The sequence below is a fragment of the Lynx rufus genome, unplaced genomic scaffold (assembly GCF_022079265.1).
Source record: "Lynx rufus isolate CCGP_SWC_20201006 ecotype Redwood Valley unplaced genomic scaffold, mLynRuf1.p SCAF_9, whole genome shotgun sequence".
NCBI lineage: Eukaryota > Metazoa > Chordata > Mammalia > Carnivora > Felidae > Lynx > Lynx rufus.
The window spans coordinates 56,720,422-56,741,676 of NW_025814897.1; the positions used below are offsets into that span (position 1 = coordinate 56,720,422).

The 21,255-nt window shown below is 44.4% G+C and overlaps 1 protein-coding gene across 1 annotated transcript in view; it reads left to right on the forward strand.

Annotated features, from left to right (window-relative positions):
* Window positions 1-3,001: 3,001 nt before the first annotated feature.
* The window catches only part of MAP6 (microtubule associated protein 6), a 74,949-nt gene continuing 56,695 nt past the window's right edge, over window positions 3,002-21,255 (forward strand). Inside the window, exon 1 of the mRNA XM_047070372.1 lies at window positions 3,002-3,912. Within this exon, the coding sequence (XP_046926328.1) occupies window positions 3,002-3,912 (911 nt within the window). The remainder of the gene's footprint in view (window positions 3,913-21,255) is intronic.

The window sequence follows — 21,255 nt, forward strand, 5'->3', positions numbered from 1 at the left end:
AAAATCCAAATGAGGGGCGCCTGGGTGGCGCAGTCGGTTAAGCGTCCGACTTCAGCCAGGTCACGATCTCACGGTCCGTGAGTTCGAGCCCCGCGTCAGGCTCTGGGCTGATGGCTCGGAGCCTGGAGCCTGTTTCCGATTCTGTGTCTCCCTCTCTCTCTGCCCCTCCCCCGTTCATGCTCTGTCTCTCTCTGTCCCAAAAATAAATAAACGTTGAAAAAAAAATTAAAAAAAAAAATAAAAATCCAAATGAATGAAGGTGGAAGGTGATATTGGCGATGAAGTTGCCTGGAATACTCTTACTTACAATACTGATAGGAGAGCTTCTACTCATCTCTCCTTAGTCATACATTCAGCACCTTATGAATGAACCTCTGTTATGCTGACCATACTGCTTGCTAATTATTTATTTTGTCTGTCTCCCAGTCCTCCCATAACACACCCCTCTAATTGAGGGCTCCCTCGGAGCTAGAATTCGTTTGTGTTCCACAATGCCCAAGGCACAGAGTGGACATCAGGAGACTAGACTTGTTAAATGAAAGCAAGGTAAAGTCTCAATGACTCTCAGTAGCCCCTGCCAGTTTCCAATCCCTTTGAAAATCGTTATTGGAAAGACACGCACCAAATCCCAGGGAGTTCTGCAGAACTGGGGGTCAGACCAGATTATGTTGTTTATAGAAATGTATTTCCTAATGACTGAAAAACAGTGCCAGGCATCATATTATTTGTGGAACTCAAATCAAATCATAAAAAGACAAAGACCCAAGTAGGAGGAAGTTCAACAGATAATTGATTAATCAGAGTTGTCTTCTCATCCTGTTTGATTCTAAGGTTAAAACACACACACACACACACACACACACACACACACACACCCCAGCTGCGTTTTGCAGTTCCCAATCTAAACACGTAAGTGACTTCCTTCCCCAGAAACACCAATGCCCCAGCTTACTTGATGCTGAAAACTCTACCTATCTTGGAGAGAAGCAGAGTCGAAGGCCAGTGAATGTTGCTAGGGATAGACAGTAGAACACAGTATAGGAGACATAAATGGGGGGCCATGAAGAAGAGGCCAAAGGGTACTTAGAAAAACAAGAGGTCTTCCTGGAGAAGATGTCCAAGTGGCTGGCCTGCTGGAGAAGCTCCACCTAGGGTTTCCTGGGTGGGTCCTTTGAATACTAATAGCTACCACTCACTAAGCCATTGCTGTATGCCAGATGTTGTGGTAAGCATTTTTAGTGCAATATCTCGTTTTAGGGATGTCCAGGTTGCTCAGTCGATTAAGTGTCCAACTCTTGATTTTGGCTCAGGTCATGATCTCACAGTCATGGGATGGAGCCCCACATAAGGCTCATATGTCCATGGCCGTACAGCTAAGGAATGTAAAAGCCAGAATTTGAATCACTGTGGATTTGATTTGACTCAAAGCTTCCACTCTGAGACCTTAACTGTCTTCAGCAAATCACTTGGAGGTAACTATCATTTCCTCCATTCTATAAATGAAGCTACTGAGGCCCAGGGATGATCCAACTTGCCCAAGTGACACGGATAGTAAGTGTCAGAGCCTAATCAAGCCTGTCTAACTCCAAGATCTACCGTGCCTCTTCGGTAGAGGAAGAGCAAAAGCCAGGGGTCAGGAACATGCCAGAATCTCCCTTTGCATCAGGACCCACCCTGCCCTAGGAGTCTGTCCCCTTGTTTCCTTTCTGCCCCCAATCTCCACACTTAGGTCCCTTCCAGGAATGTTCTTTTCCATGTCTCTCCCCAGTGTGGCCCCTGGGCTGAATAGGGGCTGGTAGCTCTTGGGCAGCTCTAAGACACCTTTCCCCTAAAGGTCCTCTAAAAAAGGAACAGCTACCGCACCACCAGCCTGGGGACTCACACCCCCACACATCTGAACAAGGTTTGTGCATGACTGGCAAGTGCTTGGATCAGGAGTCAGCCAAACCGAGTTACTAGCCAATCCCGCCTAGTAACTGGCCAACACCAGCTTTCTCTTTAAAAAGCGTCTATTCTGGGACAGACATTTCACTAGGGATATCCTTCATATTTTAAAAACCGAATCCCCCCACCTCCGCGATTGGCCCTATTTTACAAAAGAGGAGCCTCAGGCTCCCGGAGGGGAAGCGACCGGCATGAGGACAGCACGTCAGTCACCAGGCTGGGACTAGAACCCACCTAGGCCCCAGATTCTGCTGTTGCCTAGGAGCTGAGGAGGGAGGAGCTGCCAGAGCCGAGGGGGGAGGGGAAAGAGCGAGGGCGAGCTCCCAGCAGCGCGCGCTGACGACAGCAGGTGATTTTTTTCTGCAGCGCGCTTTCTCTCAGCATCTTTCCTGGATTTTTTTTTCCCCCTGCCGAGCCGTAGATAAGGGTGGGGCCGCTTCCCTGCAGCAGAGACGGCAGCGGCAGTGGCTGCAGCATCATTGGGAGCAGCTGCTGCAGCAATGCTCGGTCTCCGCTGGAGGTGATCGCCTCCGAGCCCTGCCTGCTAGGTGGCCGGCTGCGACGGGACGCCTCGGAGTAGGAAAATCCAGCCTCGCTCGTGGACCCGAAAGCCACACTCCTCGGCCTTTCCTCTACGCCATGGCTTAAGCCCGCAGCCACCTCGCCTCGCGTCGCCTCGCTTGGCCGGGGTCTGCGCGCCGCCGCCGCCGCAGCAGGGAGGGGCGCGACCCAGACGCCCTCGCCCGGGGACTCGGGAACGCCTTGTGTCTCAACCATCGGTGCCCGCAGCCGACAGCTCTCCCAAGACCTTTGCAGGCGGCTCCCGGAGGCGTTTGCAGCCGGTAATCGGGGGACTTTATGGACTTTATCTCAGTGATAGCTTGACCTTCCTGGGTGCTCTCCGAGGGAGGAGACCGAGGTAGCTCGGGCCACCGAGGGAAAAACAGTGGGAACCAGATTAGCGACTGGTCGAGGGCCAAGGGACTGAAGTAAGATTAGAGACTTGCTTTAGAACCACAAAAAAGAAAGAGGGAGGGCCAGCTTCGCAGCTAGCATCATGGCGTGGCCGTGCATCACGCGGGCCTGCTGCATCGCCCGCTTCTGGAACCAGCTGGACAAGGCGGACATCGCTGTGCCGCTGGTTTTCACCAAGTACTCGGAGGCCACCGAGGCCCCGAGCGCCCCGCCGCAGCCGCCGCCGCCGCAGCAGCAGGCGCAGCCGGCGCACGCGCCCCCCTCGGCGCGGGCGGTCGCCATAGAGACGCAGCCGGCCCAGGGCGAGTTGGATGCAGTTGCCCGGGCAACGGGGCCGGCGCCGGGGCCTAGCGGCGAACGCGAGGCGGCGGCTGCCCCCGGCCGGAGCGGGCCCGGCCCCGGCCCGGCCTCCGGCTCCGCCTCCAGCGCGGGCCCCGCGGACTCGGTGATGCGTCAGGACTACCGCGCCTGGAAGGTGCAGCGGCCCGAGCCGAGCTGCCGGCCGCGCAGCGAGTACCAGCCTTCCGACGCGCCCTTCGAGCGCGAGACCCAGTACCAGAAGGACTTCCGCGCCTGGCCGCTGCCGCGCCGCGGAGACCACCCGTGGATTCCCAAGCCCGTGCAGATCCCCGCGACCTCCCAGGCTTCGGTGCCAATTCTCGGGGCGTCCAAGCGCCGGCCGCAGAGCCAGGAGCGCTGGCCCGCGCAGGCCGCCGCCGAGGCCCAGGAGCAGGAGGCGACCCCTGGCGGAGCGGGTGGCCTCGCAGCCGGAAAGCCCTCCGGTGCCGATGAGCGCGACACACGCAGGAAGCCCGGGCCCGCCTGGATGCTGCGTCGCGCCGAGGGGCAGGGGCCGGAGCAGACGCCGCTGCCCGCAGCCCAGGCCCAGGTCCAGGCCGCGGTCCCCGAGGGTGGCAAGGGGCGCGCAGCGGCGGACGCCCTCAACAGGCAAATCCGCGAGGAAGTGGCGAGCGCGGTGAGCAGCTCCTACAGGTGAGACGCGGGCCTCAGCGCAGGCGACAAGACACCCTTACCCTTTCCCGAAAGCTGCCAGGCCGAGGCTCCTTCTCTGCATCGCAGGCCGCACACGCAGCCCCTCCCCTTCCAGACCACACCCTCGCCCCAGCCGCATCCCAGACACCCTTCCAGGGCTGGCTTCTTTCTGCTTTCTTACGGGAAGGCTGTTAGCGCTATCCATCCCGGCCTGCCCTGTCTTTCCCTATACCACTTTAGCCACTTTTCCCCCCACCTCAGATCCCTGCCTGCTCAACAGAGACCCTTTGCTGTTTCTTCACAGGTTGTGCCATTCTGCCCCACCCACCTCACCAGCTGCATTCGCCTGGATGCTGCCCCTTGCTGGCTGAGCTGCTGCCCGCTGGCCTTGGTGCCTTCCCGCAGGGCCCCATCCTCCTAGAAAAGGCACTCTTTCCAAATGCCCAGTCCTCCTCCTCCGTAGCCCAGTCCACTTGGCCTTTCATTCTTTCCTCCCTCTCTCAGTCCCTGGGAGACATCCCAGCACCACACCCTTTTCCAGAATCCCGGCAGGGCTCTTGGAAATCACCCTCCTCCTTCTACATCAGGCTTTTGAAGTCAGATTCCTTCCTCCTCTTAGTACCTGTGACACACTGAGCACATTTCTTTACCTTTCTTAGCCTCCGGTTCTTGTAAGATGCGATTGATGATAGACTGTTCTCTTAGAATTGCTTGTTCATTTATTAAACATTAATATTCGACATATTTTAGAGCGCCTACTATATGCCTGGTACCGCACTAGACATCGTGAGGATTACATGAGATGCTGAGGAGGAGAATTATGCCTGGCACATCGTAGGTGAAATCAATGTCTTAGTTCCATTACAACCTGTGCATGACGCCTCGTTATCCTGATTTCCACTTTCTAGGTACCTCCAGCCTTTTCCCCTGTTGATGTATTTCCTTTCTCCTTTCCCTTTATCTTCCCTAGTTGTGTTGCTCATTCTGCTACCACTGAGAAGCCCTTCTTTAGCACATTTAAATTCCCTGTAAATGAATGCCTCCAAGAAAGGGCATATCCATTTTCCCTCTGTGTGTGTGTGTGTGTGTGTGTGTGTGTCTTTCTGCCTCTCTCTCTCCCTCCCTCCCTCCATCTCTCATACCCTCTCCCTCTCTCCATCCTTCTAGAATGCTCCTTCGGCTGCAGCCTCAGCCCTTCCAACTTGCTTTCTCACCCTTCATATATCCAATAATATGTATTTGTGAGTGCTTAGTTCTCCATCCTGCCCTAATGTTTTAACCCAGATCAAGAAGCTAACAGATCACATTTGACTCTGACATGTAATATTGGGCTGTAGGGTCTCTGGGGAAACAGATGTGCATGATGAATAAATGAGCTAGCGGTGTTCAAAATGTGGCTTATGGGGTCCTTCATCAATGCCACAGCCAGTTGCCTCCTTCCTGCAGGAGACTGTGGTTGGGGGGACTGCAGAGTTAGTACCTTTTGCCAAGACACTATATGTAGCCTCATGTCGGACTGATGTCTTTCTCCAATGAACGTAACAACCACTCCCTCATATGCTGAGCGAAGCATAGTATAGATAGATATCCTTCCTTTTTAAGACAAAAGTCCTCTCTCTCCCAGATTTTGACTCTGGAAAGCATTCTCCGATGAGAGGGGGCAGCTAATATTTGGCTCCTAATCCATCTTCCTGAATTCCACCTCCCACTTGGCATTTCTCTCTTGGTTTATTGTTATCACGACCACAGTGGTCCCCCAGGAGTGCACTACTTTTTTTTTTTTCCATGGCTTCGGTCAGGCAAGATTGTTTTCCTTGGCTCCTAGCCATCAGGAGTGGAATTTTCACAATTTCTTCATGCCACTACCAAGAGACGGTCCAAAAGAAAGGAAGGGAGCAAATAGACAAGGAGCATAAACAACAAAGCCAAGATGTAGTATTGCGACTCTGCCCTGGCTTTCTTGTTTACCAGGCGGGCCCCGCTTCATTCCCCGAGAGCCCTGCGATTGGCCCGACATCACAGATTTTGGATCCGGTCTCCTCATCTTCCTACTCCCATCCTACTACCCTGAGGTGGGTGGAACTTTAACACCCACCTCGCTTTCTCAGAGGAACTACCCCTCCTCACCTCCACGGAGTCAAGGCCAATCAAGAGAGATCCCAAATTCTCAAATCTCCTTTGGTGATCCTCCTCAGTTTATGTTTCCAAGGTAGTCGGACTCGCTTTGTTCATGGATTATTGGCTGGACAGTCAGGGAATGACCTACCCTTCAGATACAACCCTCCAAATATTTTGGCCTGTACCTTTGTTCCATCTGGCCTCTTCCCCACAAAACCCTACCATACCTGTACAGCAAACATGGCAGGCTTTACAGTTAGAAATATACTCAGGGCCGCCTGGGTGGCTCAGTCGGTTAAGCCTCCAACTTTGGCCCAGGTCACGATCTCGCCATTCGTGAGTTTGAGCCCCACATCGGGCTCTGTGCTGACAGCTCAGAGCCTGGAGCCTGCTTTGAGTTCTGTGTCTCCCTCTCTCTCTCTCTGCTCCTCCCCCGCTCTCACTCTGTCTCTCTCTCTAAAATAAATAAACATTAAAAAAATACTTAGAAATATACTGCAAGTGATGGGATTGAATGGGGGAAGGCTATGCTCTTGCAGCTGGTGAGAATGATTATTTTAGTGACTATCAGAACTCCACCAACCTATCAAAAAAAATCTCTAAGCACCTCAAAAAAATTATTTTTCTCATTTGGGTCTTCTGTAAAATTTAATTATGCATGTGACTTTTGGGCCAGCAGTTCCATTTTGCTGTATAATCAGGAGGGTTTTGAAGCATTAAGAGAATGAGTGTTGCTAAGAGACATCAATTTCCTTAATGGACAATTTAAGTGCATGACAGATTTGATGTGAAATTTAACATTGTTTTTTTGTTTCAGAAGAAAAATTGACCAGTCATAGATAAATGCACTTTGGGTGAAAGTAGATATGAAGAAATAAGATAATCAATTAATCAGATATACCACAGAGAAAAAAGATGCCTGGAAATTGTAGGCTTATCTGGAACATTGATATTTCTTCCCTATGGCCTCATGTTCTTTTCCTTGCTATGATTCCGAATATCTCCTGAATTTAAGTACGCCCCATGGCTGGCAGAGATGAGTCTTACATTGCCTTATTAGAAGCCAAGTTGGGTTCCATTTCAGAGATAATTTGATTTACAAACCCTTTTCTTCTGCCACTCTACATAAATCATGGTGGCTTACACCATGGTGACTAGTTCATCTCATGGGCTTTCCAAGTGACATCTGTCACATGACATGAATGCGAGCAGTTTGCTTAAATAGAGAAAAGACACATAATCCATCAGCTTACCATTCTGGTGTATAATGTAAAATATATATTCAGCACGCAGAGTCATATACATACTAATTGGTTTTCTCCTACACTATTCAGTTAGTAGATAGCATCGTATGTCTTTGACGCTATGATTTTGAGGAAACTTCTGAATTCAACTAGTTAATCTAATTCATAACCTATCCACACTAGCCTGGGATTTTTGCATTAAGTGGTATCTCAGATGTCGTTCATTATTCACAATCAAGAAGTTGATTAGTCTTTAGTACACTCATATGACATAGATGATATTATAAAATCGGGAAAGCATGCCTCTGTTATCATTTTTAATATTAAAGATGGATTTCACGAGGCAGCTGTTTGTGACTTTAGACCTAGCATTCTCAATTAGAAAAGAGATGAGTCATGAGGAGGGGATTAAAATTCCCCTCTCAGTCAACCCCATTGCCCTCGACATCAGTTAATAGGGATAGATGGGGTGGCAGGTGCTCCCCATAGAAATGCTAATGAGAAACTTTTCCTGGAAGAAATCAGCTGAGGCACCAGGAGGTAGAATTAATAAACCAGAGGCAAAGTATTTGACAAATGAGAGTAGCAACAAGGAAGTCAGAAAGAAAAGGAACCTTTAGTATCTGCCCTACAGTCTCCCATGAAGGTTAGAGAAAGGCCCGTCTGACCTGGCTCCCGCTGACAGAATTGCCCATTTCCCTAATTTCTTCCTGGGTAAGTCTCAGCAATACTTCGAGGCCAATCTCAGATGCTGAATCTTTAAGGAGACCTTCCAGGCTTTGCCGTTCAGAACGAATTTTTCTTGTATTCCCTTTTTATACTTTGCACACTTCTCATTGTCTGCTTGAGTATAAGATGCTGTTTTCCATATCTGCCCCTTCCACCAGATCACAAACACTTGGAGAGAAGGGCTGTATTTAGTTCACCTCTCTACCTCTCACAGTGTAACACTGTGTCTAGGTGCCATACAGATTTGCTGAATCCAGTAGAATATTTAGAGTTTGGTGAACATTTTTTTCCATCTACACATTGATTCATTTCATTCAGCTTTATTTAGTTGGATTTATTTCAAAAAAAAAAATGACCACCAAGCCCCTGCTATGTATCAGATAGAGGGCTGGGGATACCAAATGAATAAGTTAAAACCTTTATGTAAGGAGTTGTACCTGCCTTGATCAAGATAAAATCCAATCTCTACTAGGTTAGCACTAGAAGTAAATGTTCAAATGAGGACAGGCAGCAAACTGAACAGACCTGATGTACCTTCACCCAGGGCAGTGGTTCTCAACCTTGACTGCACATTGGCATCACTGGAGAGCTTAAAAAATGCTTATGCACAGGTGCCTTGCCCAGAAATGCCGATTTAATTGGTCTGGGGTGTGGCCTGGGCATCTGAATATTTTAAAAATGGTCCCAGGTGATTCTAATGTGTAATTCAGGTCATGACCTACTTCCCAAAGGCAAGGGTTCTCAAAATTTAGTGTACCAAAGAATGATCTGGCAAATTTCCTAAAATGCAGATTCCTGGGCCTCATCCTCAGGCATACTGATTCAGTAGGTTTAAAGTAGAGCCTAAGAAACTACAGTTTAACAAGCAGTCTAGTATCACCTAATTTTGATACAGGTGAACTTCAAGCTTTACTTGGGGAAATATTGCTTGCAGACATTTGCTGCCTTTAAATTACTAGCTTTCTCATATACAAACATGATGTTGCTTGCCATTTATTTAAGTCTTTTATGTCCTTCATTTACAGTTTGTAATTTTCTCCACAAGTGTCTCTCACACACACACTTTTAAGTTTTATTGTTCTATATTTAAGTCTTTAACAATATAACTGGATTTTATGTATGGAATGAGGTAGGGTTCCAATTTTCTTTTTTCCCATATGGAAACTCATTTATCCCAATATCCTTTTTAAGTTCAACTTTTCATCACTAATATCTCCATGAATCTCCCCTATCATATAAAGGTCCCTTATGCTTGGATATATTTCTGAGATCTCTGTTCTATTCTGTTGTTCTGAGTTAATGCCACACCAACATCTTTTCTTTTTGTCAAAGATATTAGAAAAAATTTTTTAATGTTTATTTATTATTGAGAGACAGAGAGACACAGAACATGAGCAGGGGAGGGGTAGAGAGAGGGGGAGACATAGAATCTGAAGTAGACTCCAGGCTCTGAGCTGTCAGCACAGAGCCCGACACGGGGGCTCGAACTCACAAACTGCGAGATCATGACCTGAGCCAAAGTTGGTCGCTTAACCAACTGAGCCACCCAGGCGCCCCTGTCAAAGATATTTTAAATTATTCTTTCTATTATGAAGATTATATTTTATTTATATATTTTATTACATTTTCTAATTTTTTATTCTTCATATGTATTAATTTTTGGATGTTGATCTTGTATTCAGCAACCTTATCACACTCTGTAATTAGTTTTGTCTGTAGACCCTCTCAGACTTCTTGGACTGTCTGTGGAGATAATGTATGTTTTTAGCAAATACCAATTTATTGTCTTCCTTTCCAATATTTATGTGTTGTGGTGTGTGTGTGTACTGCTACATTGGTGAGGAGACAAGGTGTGGTTTTGATAGTAGGTGAAAACTGGCATCTTTGTCTTGAGATGTGGAAATGCTTCTAAAGTTTTATTGTTAAGCGTGAGGTTTGCTCTGTGTTTTTATGAGATAGCTTCATATCAGGTTAAGAAATTTCTCTTTATCGTAGTTTACTAAGGGTTTCTAAAAATGTGGATGGGTATTGAATTTTGTTGAATGCTTTTTCTGCGTCAGCTGAGATGATTTTCTTTTTGAATCTGTTAATAGAGTGTTCTGATATTGAACCATCTTTGCATTCCTGAGATAAATTCTACTTGTATAAAAATCTATTTTGTGATGCTGAATTTGGTTTGCTTTTTTAAATTTGGAATGTTTGCATACATATTTATATCATCTCCAAAGAGGGAGTATAGAAAATTAGCCATCAGAGAATGGAGCCCTGAGGGATATAAGAATTTGGCGGGGTTGCGTGTGGGGGTGGGTAAAGTACTGACAGCAGAAGGAATAACCATGAAAAAGACAAAGAAGGAGTAATCAGAGGGGACCAGAACAGAAACTTACCACAGAAACCACATTGAGTACCTAACTCAGCAATGCCTTATGCCTATTTGGAAATTTTTACTGAGAAATTACTGTGTACAAAGCATTTTGCTAGATCACTGGTTGATCTTGTGCAGTTAACTCTCAGAGCTATAATGTTGACTGAGACTAACCCACAAAGAGGAGAGGAGATAAGATACAGGCAATTCTTGGTTGCTCTCTTAGGGGGAAAAACATGGCATATATGAATGTTAAAAAAAAAAAAAAGTCAAGCCAGTGATAGTTCTAAATCTAAGTCTATAATCACTAAGAATCACTCAATTTCCCAGATGCAAAACTGAAATATTCCAGTCAATGTTCACTAAGATTAAAATAAATTGTCCATAAGATTATAGCCATGTCTATAATCAATGCAACTTTGGCTTTACAAGTTCTATCGGTTGTATAAATGCTAACAGGTGAGCTTCTAATTCTCTACTAAATGAAGAAAATTGTTGACCTCAACCAACAAACTAAAAATTCTCTTTTTTTGTTTTTTTTGTTTTTTTTTTAATTTTATTTTTTATTTTTTAAAATTTACATCCAAATTAGTTAGCATATAGTGCAACAATGATTTCAGGAGTAGATTCCTTAATGCCCCTTACCCATTTAGCCCATCCCCTCTCCCACAACCCCTCTAGTAACCCTCAGTTTGTTCTCCATATTTCAGAGTCTCTTCTGTTTTGTCCCCCTCCCTGTTTTTATATTATTTTTGTTTCCCTTCCCTTATGTTCATCTGCTTTGTCTCTTAAAGTCATCATAGGAGTGAAGTCATATGATTTTTGTCTTTCTCTGACTAATTTCACTTAGCATAATACCCTCCAGTTCCATCCACGTAGTTGCAAATGGCAAGATTTCATTCTTTTTGATTGCCGAGTAATACTCCATTTTATATATATATACCACATCTTCTTTATCCATTCATCCATCGATGGACATTTGGGCTGTTTCCATTCTTTGGCTATTGTTGACAGTGCTGCTATAAACATTGGGGTGCCTGTGTCCCTTCAAAACAGCACACCTGTGTCCCGTGGATAAATGCCTAGTAGTGCAATTGCTGGGTCATAGGGTAGTTCTATTTTTAGTTTTTTGAGGAACCTCAATACTGTTTTCCAGAGTGGCTGCACCAGCTTGTGCTCCCAAAAAATTATCTTGATGTTTACTAAAGATGCTAGTTTTCACCATTAGAAATAATAATAGTAGCTAATTGAGTGACTACTATGTGCCTAGCAGGCTGCTAGAAATCTTAGATACATTTTCTCCTAGAATCTTTATAGATTCTTTATACCCTTCAGAAATGGTACTATTACTTCCCTGTCAGAGCTTAGTACCCACTTGTCTGCCTTTAGGTTTTTAGACTGTTAAAAGACACAGACTTTGTCTGGAAAAGGCAGCAAGATGGATTCTGTCCTGGAGGCTTCAGAAGGAACACCTTGCTTCTGCTGACACCTTGATCTTTTCCAGTGAGACCCATTACGGACTTTTTAATTTAGAACTATAAGATAATACATTTGGGGGCGCCTGGGTGGCTCAGTTGGTTAAGCATCCACCTTGATTTTGGCTCAGGTCAGGATCTCCTGGTTTGTGAGATTGAATCCTGCATTGGGCTCGATGCTGACAGCACGGAGCCTGCTTGGGATTCTCTCTCTCCCTCTCTTTCTGCCTCTCTCTCTCTCTCTCTCTCTCTCGCTCTCTCTCTCAAAGTAAATAAATAAACTTAAAGAAAAGATAATACATTTGCATTGTTTTCAGCCATTCAGTCTGTGGTAATTCAATTTAGCAGCTATAGGAAACCAAACACAGAGTTTCTTAGTCTTGGCACTAATGATATTTTGGACCAGATAATTCTTTGTTGTGAGGAGCTATCCTGTGCATTGTAGTATCCCTGGCCTCTATCCACTCCGTGCAGTAGCATTCCCCACTGCACCCTCACCCTTGCTAAGTTGTGATAATCAAAATGCTTCCAGATATTGCCAACAGCCCCCTGCAGGGGGAACACTTGCCCCTGATGAGGACCAGTGTTATATGAGAAGTAAACTTACTGCAATACTCTATAATAAGGATATATCTCACAGACATAATGATGGATGAAAGGAACAGAGACAAGTGCACTTATTGAACGATTCCATTTGTATGACTATCAAACACGGTCAAAGGAAGTGATGGTGAAAGTCAAAATAGTGATGATCGCTGAGGGTAGGTTGTGTAACAGGTTGAGAAGGAGCACAAGGGAACGTCTGAGATATTGGAATTGTTCTATATCTTGATCTGGGTGCTGGGTATGTGGATCTATACATGCGAAAAATTAAGATTTTTGGTCTTTATTCTTTGTTATACCTCAACAAAGAATTAAAAAAAAAAAAGTACAAACCAAGAAAATGGAGATCTAGGTTGATGCTCAAGAGAAAAGGCAGAATGGAAAAGCTCTGGACACGGAGCTGTGAGGATCAAACCCACAGACTTCAGGGTGGGTGGGGAATAAAGAGGGTGAGAAGAAGAGAATGTTGAGGCCAGGGCCCAACATGCACTGATGCAGCAGGTGTAGGCAGAAGAAGAGTCGGTCAAGGACAGACCATTGGTGTCTGTGTGTCGCCCCATCTGAGAGTGAGAGCATAGGCCCCACCATTGTCCCAACTTCCCACCTCCCCTGCCTCTGGCCTCTGTGTCCCCTGCAGGAGCTATCCCACACGTATAGAAAACGCTCTAGTACTCTTCCCTATCCTCACTGTCCTAGCACAGCCCATTGTCGATGTGTATTTGTTTCCAAGCTGAACGAAGAGGTTTTGTAGGACCAAGCCTGGCGTAACCTCTTCTGGTGGGAAAATTGGGCCCGGGCCCCAAGCCACAAAACCCACCATAAGTGCCTCCTGGAAACACCGCCTCCTCCACTGTGCTGTTCCCTGTGGTCACTGTCTATTTTGTACAGTGACTTCAAAAAGTCGGCTGATGTTGTGGCATATCCTGGAGTGCATTTTTACAATCATCTTAGCCTGTAAGAACTGTTCTCTTAAACCATCGTAGCAGATGTAAGATAGACAATGGTAGAAAGCAAAGTTGGAGCACATTAGCGAGAACAGAGACATCATTGAATTTCGACCTCATTTGCCGAGAGCTTACTCCGTGTCAATTGCTTTAGCATATCTTTTTATTTAGACTTCATAATGACTTTAAAGTGAATATCTCTCTCTCTTTAAAGATGAAAACTAGGGTAATGGGGATTCCCTTCCCCTCCAGGGCAAGGCCCAGTACCTCGGACTGCAGTCAAGGCCTTCAAGGATCCGAGCTATCTGCTGTTTCCAGCATTTTTGCCCACTGCTCCCCACACACACCTGATGCTTTTTCCTGGAGGTTCTCCGTTTTGGTTACACATTAAAATCAGGGGGGTCCAAGCAGGTGATCTAGCCGAATCACAGACTGAGCTGGGCCTTGACAAGCCCCACATGTAACCGCGGCTGGATTCTGCTCGGTTTTCTCTCTTGCCCTCCTCCCATCTTCCTTCTAAATCCCTCCTATCCTTCAGAGCTTTTAGTCCATTGTGAAAGAGGCTTATACTGTAAAAGCAGGGAATTAGGTTGGATTTATTTGATCATACTATCATAATCATAATGCAGTGCGCTTAATATTATTTTTATTCCAAGTTCAATGCAGCATCTTCAGAGCATGCAAAAGGCTGCATCTATGGGCTAGGATTTAATGTGCAGAGCACACAGTCCCCGCTCACAGGAGCTTGCCATCTTGTGAGGCAGGTAACGTGGATGCAAGTATCTAAAGTACCAGGCAGGGCCTGCTGAGCTTTCAAATCAAGGGCCAGAGCTCTCTAGAGTCACAATAAGGGCTGGTTACTTCTGTTGGAAGATTCACGGATGGGATGGTGGGATGAGTCCTGGGAAGCATCCTGGTGTCCTGTGAAGGATTTGCTGACCATTAAAACTGGGTTTAAAAAAAAAAATTAATAAATGTTTTTTTAGTTTAATTTATTTTTATTTTTTAATGTTTATTTATTTTTGAGAGAGAGGGAGACAGAACGCAAGTGGGGGAAGGGCAGAGAGAGAGGGAGACGCAGAATCTGAAGCAGGCTCCAGGCTCTAAGAGGTCAGCACAGACAGAACCGACACGGGGCTCGAACTCACAAACTGTGAGATCATGACCAGAGCTGAAGTCAGACACTTAACCGACTGAGCCACCCAGGCGCCCCTAAAATATTTTTTTTAATCTTCATTTATTTTTGAGAGAGACACAGAGTGCAAGCGGGGGAGGGGCAGAAAGAGCCGAAGACACAGAATCCAAAGCAGGCTCTAGGCTCTGAGCTGTCAGCACAGACAGAGCTCAACACAGGGCTTGAACTCACGAGCCGTGAGATCATGACCTGGATGCTTAACCAACTGAGCCACCCAGGCGCCCCTAAAACTGGGTTTGAATCATTTCTGTGTAACTTAAAAATCTTTGTGACACTGAGAAAATCTTTAGTTTTCTCATCCGTAAAATGGAGACAATTGCACTTCAAGAGTCGTGATGAAGATAGGGGGAGGTAACACTCTCACCCATCACAGTAAGCACCGGCCACGTTTATTGTTATCACTGAGAGAATGGAATAGAGTAGGCTACCAATGAAAGTCTTTCATTTATTCACTCAGCAAACATCTGTCACTTATCAAGCACCATATTAGGACCTGGGTACACAAGTGAATTGCACATAGTACCTGTCCTAAAAGTTCCTGGTCTAGTGAGAGAAACATATTAAGAAAGTTATAGTGTTGGTAGTATGTTCAATAGTAGAAATATGCACAAGATAACGAGAGGACATAGAGGAAAGGGGGGTGTCTGACTCAATCTGAATCAGGGACCACTTCCTGAAGGAGGTGTACCTGTGCACTGTGTCAAAAGCCTGGAGTTAGTTCCATTGGGAAGGGAAGAGGTTAGGAACTATATATTCCTTCCTCAAGGTCTTTAACAATGAGATAACAAAGAAGGCCACTTAAGAGTACAATACTTACTAGTAATTTTCAGCTCCTCTTAGATGTCTAGCTTTATCTGGGGCCTTTTGTTCAGATTCTACTCACCACTTGTTAACTATATGACTTTGGGCAAGTTACTTAACCTCTATTCTCTGATTTTGTTCCCTCATCAGTGAAAGAGAACCAATAATACCTACCTTGCAAAGTTGTTGGAAGACTGAATATTCCATTAAGTCTGTGACTCTCTTATCTGTCTCCTTCACCATTGCACCCCCAGCACCAAGCTTAGTGCATGGTATTTAGGAGATGCTTAATAGAAATTAATTGAACAAATGAATGAGTGATGTATGTACAGTACTTAGCATAGTACCTAGCTCATAGTAAGTGCTCAATGAATGGTAACTATTCTCATCATCATTATCCTAGACGGGTTTGAGCACCACTCAGCTAATATAAAGAGGTAATTTTGCCCTTGTGTATGCACACATTCTGAATTTCTGGGAAGAGAACCATGAAATTCTTAGGTCAAAGATTTTCTGTGAGTATTTCTGAGTCTGACTTGAAGGATCAGGAAAGACTTCAGAAAGGAGGGTAGCATCTGAGCTGGACCTTAAAGGATCAGTCTGATTTTGTAGGCAAAACAATCAGGTAGGCAGAAAGGAGGCACATTCCAGGCAGAAGGGACAGCTGTGTCATGGAGAGAGAGATATGTATTTGGGGAGCCACATATATTCATATATGACAAGTGTTCTGAGGATGAGGAGTGACATGGCAGGAGATGAATCTGGAAATGTCTAGAGCATTAACTGGCAAACTTTCTGTAAAGGGATAGATAATATATATTTTAGGCGTGGGCAGCCCTTATATGTTTTATAACAAGAGAGAGAACAAATTTCCCAGAAGTTTTAGTGTTTAAATTTAAAATATAATAATAATAATAATAATAATAATAATAATAATAATAAAATACAGTATTTTGTCATATAGGTCTACTAATGAGAAGAATGGGGTTTTTACAGGGAATAACATTTGCTGAAATGAGGTTCAAAATTAGTGTTCCCTCTCATCATATTGATGGCAAATATTTATCTATAAAAATGATTCTTAGCTCATGGCTGAACAGAATCAGGTCAAGGGCTGGATTTGGCTCATGGACAATAGTTTGCCAATCTCTGATCTATATTGTTGAGGACAGAACACCGTGCTACCAAGTTTCGGACTCTGTATTTAAGTAGCAAATAACCTTCTGAAAAGAGTGCCTGAGAATACTTGGTTTGACTGTTTCTTATTTAGCACATCATTTATTCTTCCTAAGTGACATAGTCACTCTCTTGTTTCCTTACAACTGAAAAGCAACGGGGCACTGATGTATGTGTGAGAGAGTTTCTTTGTCTTCATATATAATGGGTAACCAACCCATCTCTAGTAGCAACCAAGGATACAAGGTACAAGAGTCACCATTGTGAAGTAATATCAGCCTGTGGCTGCTATGACAATTTTGTGTGGGGTTCTCCTGGGAGCTGGAACAAGGCTTAAAAAAAAAAATAGATAAGGAATAAGTGTGATTAAAAGGTGCATTAAAAGGGCACAATTCACTTGCTCAGGATTCAGCACTTAGGAAAAGCATGGAAGAGAGCTCTACCATGAGAAGATGGTACTTTATAAATGCTACCTTAATCTCTATCTAGATGGAGGAATTTGGGTAGAGAGTATTACTTTCTTAATGAATGAATTCAATTCAATTCATTTCAACTCAATTCAATTCATATTTGTTGAGGACTTCCTATGAATAAGACCCTAAGCTAGGCTCTGGGGATATGACGGTGAGGCCCACAGTTTGGCACATTCTGATTTACTCTGTGTCTGTTCCTACTTCAATAGGAGGGGGAAATGTGATGATGATAATGATGATGAGGATGTGGAGGATGGAAAAGAGGAGGCAGGAGGAGATGACGCAGTGGCAGAAGCATAGGTGCCTTTAACCAGGAAAGATCTTTAGGGCTGGGGGTGATCGAAGAGGGAGGAGTTCTGAAGAAAAAGTAAAGAACATAAGGGAAATTAGTAATCACAGCTACTGATCTGATAGCCACGGTGCAGTGGATTAACCAAAAGTATTGGCATCAGATACACATCAGCTCAAATCCCAGCCTTTCCATTTAGTATTTATGTAACCTTGGTGAAGTTATTTCAAGTCTCTGAACCTGAGTTTCCTTCTCCAGAGAGTGGGGCAATATTATACATGTCATAGGTTGCATGGATATGTACATATTTTATAAATCATTAGGTCTTTGCAGTTGAAATTTTAAATATTAATACCAAAAATGAGCGGGGAATCTGAATGCACACAGGTTTAGACAGATTAGTCCCTCAGGGAACAGGCTCCGAACGAAGTTCTTGGATTACAGCTATGAGCGAGATAGATGCAGTTCGCCATGGAGTGAGCAGTATAATGATAGATATGGAGCTAAGCGTGCACGCCAATCACGAATTATTAAATACAGCTGTGATGAATTGTAGGCAGGGACAGTACAAGGTGCTAGGAGAGCGTTTAATGGGAGCTGACAGGCCGAACCTAGACCAGGACTTGGAGCTGTCATCTGAGGAAGTGGTGTTTGAGCTGAGCCCTGAAAGATGGAGGTGAGCCTTGATGCTTGCCCCGCCTTCCGTGTGACCCCACAGGAGCTCCTCCTCCTGGCTTCATTTCCTGGCCTGTCACTAAGGGGTTGGGCAAGTCCCCTCTAGCGTCTTGTTTTTCCGGGCAGGGCCGCTAAGGAACCACACTCCAAGATCCCCTTAAAGACCCCAGTGCAGATGCCAAAGCGCCCTGTCCTGAAGGTTGCAGTAGAGAACACAGGGCAGAGGAGAGAGCACAACTGTGGTGGGAAACTCTGATGACATTGGAGAGTTAGCTCGCGGCCAGGGATGTGGTTGCATCCTTTTGATATCGTTCTTGTTCCCTCCTAAATATCTGCCGTCACCTTGGCCAAGGAATCTTCAAAGCCCTTTCCCTTTCCTTTTTTTATCCTTTGAACTTTAAAAAATATGCTACAAAGAATAGCGTAACTCCCATATTCTCCCCACCCAGAATATTAAAAATTAACATTTTGTTATATTTACTTCCAGTCTTTTTTGTGTTAATACATTTTTTATTCATAATAAAGTTCTTGGGTTGCCTGGGTGGCTCAGTCAGTTAAGTGTCCGACCGTTGATTTTGGCTCAGGTCATGATCTCACGGTTCATGAGATCAAGCCCGGAGTTGGGCTCTGTGCTTACAGCTCAGAGCCTCCTTGGGATTTTCTGTCTGTCTGTCTGTCTCTCTCTCTCTCTCTCTCTCAAAATAAATAAATAAACTTAAAAAAAAAAAAAAGTTCTGTTTGTCCATCCGGCCCAGACCCATCCTGCTCCTCCCTCTGCCCCCAGGAGGCTACCTCTCATGACTTTGGGTTGCATATCTCTCAGTTTTTTAATCTTTATTTATTTTTGAGAGAGAGAGAGAGAGAGAGAGAGACGGAGAGAGACAGAGTACGAGCAGGGGAGGAACAGAGAGAGAGAGGGAGACACAGAATCTGAAGCAGGCTCCACGCTCCGAGCTGTCAGCACAGAGGCCAATGCCTGAGATCGTGACCTGAGCCGAAGTCGGACGCTTAACCGACTGAGCCACCCAGGCGCCCCAGGGGGTATATATCTCTTTATCGAATAAAATGCAAAAGGCATTGCTATATGTGTGTGTATTTACATAGATGACATCTAACAATGTGTATCATTCTGTGACTATTTTTTTTTTACCCAGCATCACATATCTTGAAAAAATACAAACATGTGGGCATAAACACCCACTTATACATAGTTCCTTCCTTTCAATGGCTGTATAACCTGCCAGCACTGAATAGATCACATATTCTTTTTCTTACTCTCTATATATTAGGTTTTCTTAATTTTTTTCTTTTTTTTTAAATATATGAAATTTATTGTCAAATTGGTTTCCATACAACACCCAGTGCTCATCCCAACAGGTGCCCTCCTCAATACCCATCACCCACCCACCCACCCACCCTCCCCTCCCTCCCACCCCCCAGGTTTTCTTAATTTTTAACTATCAAAAATAATGCTACAGTGAGTATCTTCATAATGTCTCTCTGTGAATATAATTAAGAGTTCAAAGAGGAATTGGTGGGTCTTGGGTTAAACACACTTTACTAGATATTGGAAAATTGCTCTTTTTACTGGCTGGACTCATTTATACTTCAACTAATAGTGTAAAAAGTATCCCCTTTTTCTCATAATGTTAACCTTTAAAATTTTGCCAGTTTCATTGTGTGACAATGGTCATTGTTTAATTCACATTTCCCTGACTTTTGGTGAAATTCAGAAGCTTTCCACGTGTTCATCAAAATCTGCAATTCCTTTTCTGCGGACTGCATGCTCACACCCCATGCCCATCGTCCTATTAGAGTGTGATCTTTCTCTTATTGACCTGCACTGATTCTGATGACTAATCTCCGTGGCTTGTCTTTCACCTGTGATTACAGTGTCTTGGTAACACGGAAATTCTTCATCTTCCTGTGCTCTGTATGTTTAGTCCCTGCCTGTGTGGTTTGTGCCTTTCATTTCTAATTGCAGAAATCCTTTACTCCCAAAGTGATAGACCTGTGTCTTTTATATTTTCTTCCGATTGTTTCAAGGTTTATTCTTCACACTCAGGCTTGTAGCACATCTGGAATGAGTTTTCATGGATCTGAGTGTGAGATAGGAATACGTTTCCGTGTTCTGCTATGTAGAAAGCCAGAGATCCCAAATTCATTTGTTTGACAGGCCGTTTGTTCCCACTGATGTAAAAAGTTCCCTCTCTCTGATGGCAAGTCCCCTCACTTGTGTGGGTTTCTGGGCTCTCTCGTTTGTTGCATTGACCTATTTGTCTATTCCTAACAAATACCACACTTGATACTAATCACAATAGCCTTGTAATCTGTAATGTGCTTTGATTTTTAACAGGACAGGTCTCTCCCTTCGTTGTTCTTTTTTAGAATTGTCTTGGCCTTACTTATATGTTCACACTACCATATTTATTTGGGACTTAGTTTTCAGCTACCGGAATTACTTATGGAGATTCTGATTAGATTTGGGCTAAAGTTATAGGTTTACCTGAAAGTTGACATCTGTGTCATAGTGAGTCTTCCCAGGTATAATCAAGATACATTTACTCAGGTCGTCTTTTGTATCCTTCAAAAAAGGTCTTTTTTCGTTACTTTATCCTAGACATTTTCTAGATTTTGTTGCTATCGTGGTTGAGATTTTTTGGTTACCTTTTTTTGGTAAACTTTCAACAAAGGTTACCTTTGTTGGTGATGTATAGGAACAATATTGATTGCTGTATATTTACCTGGTGCCTGTAAGCTTGATGAATTCTCTTGTTAATTATTTTCAGATTTTCTTGGATTTTCTATTTACCATGATTTTGCTTTGTTCCTTCTTTGATCTATCTCAGCCTTTTACTGAATGGATTAATTTTTTCTATATTCCCTTCTGTGTAGAACTTATGCATTTTATTTCTAGGTTTTTGCTAGGTGGTTGTTGGTGTGTGTGTGTGTGTGTGTGTGTGTGTGTGTGTGTGTGTGTGTGATTACCCTTATTTTTAAATCTGTAGATCTGACTTACAGTTTCAAGTTGGCCAGGCTTTACCACTGATCCACCCCTCCAACTTCCGTGCTCTTGTTGTCTTATAGTTTAGCTCATTTTTGCTTTATAAGTCCTCTAATTTAGAAATAATTAGTAATTAAATTTTTGGGTCCAATGCTTATTTAGATTTGCCTCAATATTCAGTAGTATTTTGCTCACCATTGCTTTTTGAATCCCACCCTTGCCTTCTGGAAGTATGTATGCCCTTTGTCCAAA